A 7416-nucleotide genomic window follows, 5' to 3' on the forward strand; every position below is an offset into this window, starting at 1 on the left:
ACAACCTGATGTTTATTTATAATGTTCAGCCTTCAAAGTTTACAGAAAACGGTCTATGTTCATCCTTCTGAGTCTGGACCCTCCACATTGTAATACTCGTCAACTCCAGCCAAGAAGATACCAAGCAGAAAAAAGATGAGTCATGCATCTCATGGGCTATACAAAGAGCTGAAATGAAGAGGATTGCATTACTATACAGTAAAATGAAAGGAGTCTTTCCCCCAGGTGTGAGCCACATTTTGCAAAAACTGATTTGAATAAGACCTGCAATGGAGGAGAACAATTTGGCAACTGCCGTTGGAAGACCCAGCATGAGGGAACAGTGTTATTTGCTGATGGATGGCAGAAAATAGACATACCCAACATACCCTATAGCAGAGGTGTCCAACCTTGGAAACCTTAAGACTTGTGGACTTCAACTCCCAGAATTTCCAACGTCTGGCTGAGGAATTCTAGGAGTTGAAGTCCACAAGTCTTAAGGTTTCCAAGGTTGGACACCCTTGGTCTATAGCAGTGTTTCCCAAACTTGACAATTTTAAGGCATGAGGACTTCAACTCCCAGAATTCCACAGCCAGCAACGCTGGCTGTGGAATTCTGGGAGTTGAAGTCCACATGCCTTAAAATTGTCAAGTTTGCAAAACACTGGTCTATAGGCATATTACATGAAGGGAGTCCCAAGATTCTCTGGAGAACTTTTCACTTCCATGTCTGAAAACATCAGAGGGAGGAAAGATCTTGCTCAAAAATTTAAGAACCAGGTCTTCTGATTTGTACGGTGCGTCCCACATGGAACATATTTCCAGAAGTATGATTGTCCCTTTCTCTTCTCATTCAGAAAGGCTATTAAAACTACCCTGTTTTATTAGGCCTACAGGGTCTATGTTGTTTGAGGGGCACATTAACTTCACTGATAAATTTAGTGTGATGTTATTATTTTAATTGGTTGATACATTCCCTTTTAAAGACTTGTTTTTACATATAATCTAGAGGTGGTCAGATTAGGGTGATTCATAAATGATTGGAAATTTAAAAAAAAAACACATACAAATGGGCTTTGAGTCACATCGATCTTAGTCCACAAGCTGCCCACTTTGAACTCCACCAATATGTACCCAACCGCAGGGTCCACAGGCAGAAGATTACATGAAAGCAGCATGATCAAAGTTCTGGTCCTTCATACTGTATATGGTTCATCACCACCATGATCACCATTTTGACTATTTTTATCTCACACCATGGATGCTAGTGAAGGACATACAATGGCTTCCATGAAGTGTGGCATTGATGCTGCCGCAGCAAACTCTTTTCAGTGTCCACTAACTAGCAGCACCCCTTAACTTTCAGAAGCCCTACTGATGCTGGCTGACCACCTCTTTTTTTTTCATTCTTCTTGCTCCCATTTCCTTGACTCCCTTAGTGTCCATTTTCATCTCTGCTGGACAGGAGGGCAAAGCAAATAGATCCTGCTTCTTCTCTGTGCAACTTTCACAGCTCACTTGTTCAAAGTCAACTGGTAACAGAGCTAGCAAGAGGAGGAACAGTATTAGGAAAAACTTTAGCTGCTCTCTTGAAATGTATATATTTCAAGAAAAAGGAAAGCTCTGTATTTTCCCAAAAAGTGAGGCCTAAGAGGCATAAGCAATGGAGAGAGGGAAGAATTCACAAGCAGGATCTGAGTTTTAATGTTGGAAACATATCAAGAAAAGATGGTCACCAACAACAGCCCAGCCTGGGCCGAGAGGAAGAGTCCAAATGATCCAACTGTGGTGTCAACTGCCCCAGTGGCATTCTTACAGTTGCTGTTGGGAAGTAAAGTAAATGCACTAGCAACAGCTGAAATCTCCATCTTCTCACAGAAAGCCTTATTGGCGCATCCCTTCATGGTGACAGTCATATTTTTTCCTCCTGCAAAGAGAATGAGAGGAAACAGCTGTCAGCACCTGGGACCTAGCTGATTTGGAGCAATGTGGGAGAGAGAAAGAGAGAAGCTAGGACCCAGAGGAAATTTCCTTCTGCTTTCGGCATACATGCTCACAGAAAGAGGGCAATTAAACTGTATTCACCAAATGAAGGTTGACATAATAGACTTCAGGTAAAGATTAGCAGGTACAAGTAATCCTTGACTTACGATCATATTGAGCCCAGAATTGAGGCAGTAAGTCATATTGGTTGTTAAGTGGGTCACGATGTGACTACGCCCAATTTGACGACCTTTTCGTGGCAGTCATTAAATGAATGGTGCAGTTGTTAAATAAACCCACTATACCCAATGGACATTTTCTACTGAAAGTTAATCCTGGGAACTGGCAAATTGCAGTCACATGACTGCAGGATGCTGCAAATGGCCACAAATGCAGGGCAATTGCTGAGATGTGACCGCGTGACCGCAGAAGGGAACCCATCAGAACTTTGAAATTGAGTCATAAGTAGCTCTGTGATCCATCATAACCTTTCATGGTCATCTAAGCGACCAATTGTAAGTCAAGGATTACTTGTCAATTATAGGCCAGGTATGGTTATGGCTGAATTGTTTAGGAGATTTTGTTTGGACTGGGTTAGGGTTTTGGTGACTTAGCATATTTGCATCCACACGGTTTGGTTAGCTTATGATTGAATGGATTGTGCAAAACCAGAAAATGTGTTGGTTTGATAATTAGGTTAAGCATGTTGAGTGAGCCCAGCCAACGCACAGAGGCCATTCCAAACTCAACAGAAACATTGATAATACTGTAGTATTGTAGTACTGGTTTGTGTTCAATACCATGGACAGCGCCTCCATGATTAAAGTGGAAGCAGCCACTGGAAATTTCCATTGGCCTCAAAAGAAGTTAAGACCCCAAAACGTATCTTCTACCTCACGGTAGATCTCCAAAATATCACTTAGCAATAGCACTTAGGCTTATATACTGCTTCATAGTGCTTTACAGCCCTCTCTAAGGAGTTTACACAGTCAGCATATTGCCCCTAGCAATCTGGCTCCTCATTTTACCAACCTGATCTGGTCTTTCAGGATGTGGCAATTTCCATTCAAGAATTGTGTTTCCTCATTGGCAGCTTCAAATACTGAATATGGGCATGAATCTAGAGGTTTTACCTTCTTTCTTCTGAAGAAACACTTCTGCACAATACATCTCGTCCTCTCCAGTACAGTTAATCAACTTCTCCTGGCATCCACTCTGTTCCTTTGGCTCGGTAGAGCAAGCCGGGCATCTTTTGTTGTTGGTAGTTACAATTTTTCTGGCAGGCACTGCAGAAAAGAAGGAGGAAGTTTAAGCTAAAAGAATAATAAAGGAGGTTGGGGTGACCTCAGAGTAAGGGTGGGAAATTCAGAAGCCAGTACCTTCCTTCCTTAGCAACTTTCTCAGTTCCAATAGAAAGGAACCTCTGTAACTCAGGGTTGAACCAGTGGGGTCCTTGGTACTCTCTGAGCTTGATGGCTTTCTTGCAGACATTTCATTATGAAAATGAAGAACCAGATTGTTGGGAACAATGTTACAGCATTGACAATATCTGTGAGCGGTTTACAGAGTCAGCCTCTTGCCCCCAACAATCTGGGTCCTCATTTTACCAACCTCAGAAGCGTGGAAGGCTGAGTCCACCTTGAGATTCGTCAGGATCGAACTCCAGACTCTGGGCAGAGTTTGCCTGCAATACTGCATTCTCACCACTTCGCCACCATGGCTCGCTACTATGCTAGCATGGATTAAAATAACCCCATGCCTACTCAAGGCTTTTAACACACTCCACTGAATAAAGTCAAGTCCCTTTTACTGAATGGATACTGAATACTGAACTTTTACTTTGATTGAATGAGAGTCAGTATTAAATGAAGGAGGATGCTCAGCCTGGGACTTTGAAGAATTTCTAATGCCTCTATCCTAGATGGTGGACTTGCCTGTGACCATCATGTTACTCTACATCTCACTGAAATGGAGCCCAGGATACATGCAGGAGATTTATCTTTGGGCGGAGAAAATGGGAAAGGGAAATAATAGGAAAGAATCAGAGAAAATGAGAGAGCCCCAATGTATACTACTGGAATGATTGGTGCATTGATTGTCCTCGCAGCAGGAAACGTGGCCCTGGATGATTTGCTTGTTGCCCATGTCTAGAACAGCCAAGCCCTGGTTACACTCCTGTGGATGGATGCAGCTCTTCTTGATGGCATGTGTGGTAGGTCCTGTAGGGATCCAAAAGAAGAGTTGGTGTCTGAAACAATGAATTGCTCAGTGTCTCTGTGAGTGGTAGATAAAACCTCTTGAGCATGAGCCTTCAGCATCCCCAGTCCTTCTCCAGTTTCCCAGGATTTGTGCCCCACCATTCCATCATCTGCTAGCCTCCAGATAAGTGTGAACATGAATCAGAATAGAGCTGGAAGGGACTTTGGAGGTCTTCTAGTCCAACCCCTTGTTCAAGCAGGAGACCCTCTACAATTTGAGACAAGTGGCTGCCCAATAAAAACCTCCAGTGATGAAGCACCCACAGCTTCTGGAGGCAAGCTGTTCCACTGGTTAATTCTTCTCATGAGTCCTTTTATTCCTGTTCTAGAACTGACAGTGGAGGTAATCCTTGACTTACAATTATTTGGTTAGGGACCATTTGAAGTTACGATGGCAGCACTGGGAAAAAAAATAAGTTCATTGCCTTGAGTTATTTATAAAGGCAATAAAAATGGGATAATAAATAAGTTAAAACCGTAAACAAATGAGTCATCTCTCTGTTTTTCCTTTCCTTACTCTCCAGCTGTGATTAGCCAATCTAGGAAATTGTCAGTTGTGGTGGAGACTATCACCATGATGCTGTGGGATGACCAGTGAGAGGCAGGTCTCTCTCACACAGAAAGACACAAAGACACAGACACACTTCCAGGCAAAAGAATAACACGAATCTAGAAAAGCCTGTAAGTGTTTGAAGTACATTTGCATGGTCTTCACTGTTTCTATCCATCTCAGCAAAGAGCTGTTTAGGATACTAATTGACAGGCACACACATATATACACGCACAAACACAAACACACAGACACACACACACAAATCTTTTCTTTCTCAGAACTGTGAAGCCCAATGAAACCAGAGGATATTGATTTGGTATATATCGTTTAGCCTGCAGAATAAAATTAACCCAGTCTGTAGAAGAGCTTGTTCAGAATAATATTGATTGGCAGTACAATGAATTTAGATATTTTGTACATACCGACAGTCTTTTCCAACAAAGTGACGCTACATTTGTCTTTTGGAGCAGAGCAAGTTTCCTTATCCCCCTGGCAGTTCTTTCCACTCGACTGACAAATGGTACACTCCTGAGACATTCCTAAAACTGGAGAAAACAAGAGTTAACAAAATGAATGACTTTTTCCTTTCCTTTCTCTTTTCTCCTTCCTCCTTTCCTCTCCTTTCCTTTTTCCTTCTTTGCCAAAGTCAAATGTTATGGGTAATAATCTGGCTAGCTGTGCAACCAACCATAATAATAACAATGACAACCTAGGGGGGAAAAAAAACTTGATGGGTGGATAAAAATGTCAACTCCACTCTAAACATCTGGCTAATGGTGCAATCAACCCTACTGATAATAACAATGAGAAAGTATTAAACTTGCATGCTGCCTGTCTCTCAACAGCTCTGGGAGGCTCACAGTGACAAAATTACACTAAAATCAATAAAACATAGAAAAAATAAAGATGAAAATGAGAATTGCTGTGTTTGCTTCTTAAGTTGGAGGGTTTCTGGCCAAACCCTTGTCAAGTATCCAGCAGCATATAATCCACAGCTTTCAACCCTTCCAACGATAGTTGTGAATGCTTGTGATCCAGCACCAACAGTCTGCCCAGTGGAGCCCACCAACCTCTGTCCACATACGAAGAACAACGTAAGTCTTGTGGTGTCACTTAGGCAACACTCTTTGCTTCTATTCCTTTTTTTTTTATTAATAATTTTTATTTTTCGAAACTCTCCCCCATACATATACCGTAATACTTATCAGATGTTAACATACATTCCCTCCACACTCACATACAAGATACTTTTAACAAAATGGAATAAATACATACACATGACTTTTGGTGTTGCTCGCCCATTTCCCCTTTCATCGTATCCACACTCCTTCTTCTCTACCTTCTTTCTCCCTTTCTTCTCTTCCCTACTTCCCTCTTCTTCCTCTCCTTTCCTTCACCACTCTCCTCCCCTTTCCTCTTCCTCCAACCTTCCTACTTCCTTCTCTCCTCCTTTACTCTTTTCTCTCTCCTCTCCTTTCTTCCCTCTCATCCCTCTTCAGATACAATTCAGGGGTAATGTCCGATCTTTGCTTCTATTCCATGCACGCATAGACACACACACACACACACACACACACACACACACACACACATTGAAACACCCACATGGCACTGAATAGAGCAACTCCTTTCAGCCTTCTTTAATGGCAGAACTAGTCCTGTTTCAACCTGTTGTCACTGAAGGCCATCCCCTATTTACGATGAGGTGCTATCTTAAGGGGGGAGGAACACATTCAAATCTAGTTAATGAGCACTGGCAATGTCTTTCTCCCCCCATTCTGGAAGGATTGGAACCCATCATCCAGAAGAGGACCCCTTCAGTCATAAATCATCCCAAACGAAGGTACTCACCCAGAGTAATGGAGGCTGCAAGAAGGCAGACAACAAACGATGCCTCCATGTTGCCAGAATTTGGGTGAAAATCAGAGCTGGGTTAGGAAGCTTGTTAAATGCATCAAGAGCTTTGCCCCTGATAGAGCTGGTCTGGCTTTATGGAGAAGGAGCCAAAAAGGGAGAGGTGGTATCAAATCATGGCTCCACCCCTGTCTCTCCCTCCCCCTCCCCCCACAAAGGGATCGTGGCCAAGCTACAATGGTGAGATAGCAACTTTCTGTAAGGGCAGCCATGCCTTTTGCTTCAAAGCTAGTAAAGAGTCTTGCATCATCGTAAAAACAATTGCACTTATTAGCCCACATCAAATTTTGTAGACTACAGTCCACTTCATCAGCTGCCTAAGGCTTATTGCTGGGTGCAGACACTCTGCAGTTTGCACTTTCTTTTTCTTCCTTCCTTCCTTCCTTCCTTCCTTCCTTCCTTCCTTCCTTCCTTCCTTCCTTCATTTTCTTGCTTTCTTGCTTTCTTTCTTGCTTTCTTTCTTGCATTCTTGCTTCCTTCTTTCCTTCCTCTTCCTTCCTTCCTTCCTTCCTTCCTTCCTTCCTTCCTTCCTTCCTTTCTTTCTTTCTTTCTTTCTTTCTTTCTTTCTTTCTTTCTTTCTTTCTTTCTTTCTTTCTTTCTGTTTTGAGATTGGCAATCTCAACAAGGTGAGGAGGACCATCAGAATTCCCAGCCATCAAACCTTAGAAATGAGGGATCCAAAATCCACACTGATAATCCAGTCAAAGCCCGCTTGGGATTCTTTTAGCT

General features: G+C 42.5%; 1 protein-coding gene across 3 annotated transcripts; it reads right to left on the reverse strand.

Moving 5' to 3' along the window:
• Positions 1 to 617: 617 nt before the first annotated feature.
• LOC120317621 (phospholipase A2 inhibitor and Ly6/PLAUR domain-containing protein-like) lies at positions 618 to 7416 on the reverse strand. 3 transcript variants are annotated; one of them, XM_039364349.1, is made up of 5 exons: positions 7349 to 7416; positions 5196 to 5318; positions 4035 to 4181; positions 3096 to 3248; positions 618 to 1906 (listed from the first exon to the last, which is right to left on the reverse strand). In XM_039364349.1, exons 2-5 carry the CDS (start codon positions 5308 to 5310, stop codon positions 1698 to 1700), a joined length of 624 nt encoding a protein of 207 aa, XP_039220283.1. In that variant the 5' UTR covers positions 5311 to 5318; positions 7349 to 7416; the 3' UTR covers positions 618 to 1697. The 3 variants fall into 3 exon arrangements, with proteins under 3 accessions (XP_039220283.1, XP_039220281.1, XP_039220282.1); XM_039364347.1 differs by lacking the exon at positions 7349 to 7416 and adding an exon at positions 6625 to 6787; XM_039364348.1 differs by lacking the exon at positions 7349 to 7416 and adding an exon at positions 6625 to 6783 and having other exon boundaries at positions 4038 to 4181.

Source organism: Crotalus tigris, unplaced genomic scaffold, assembly GCF_016545835.1.
Source record: "Crotalus tigris isolate CLP2741 ecotype Arizona unplaced genomic scaffold, ASM1654583v1 scf7180000019753.2282721675:598951, whole genome shotgun sequence".
Lineage (NCBI taxonomy): Eukaryota > Metazoa > Chordata > Lepidosauria > Squamata > Viperidae > Crotalus > Crotalus tigris.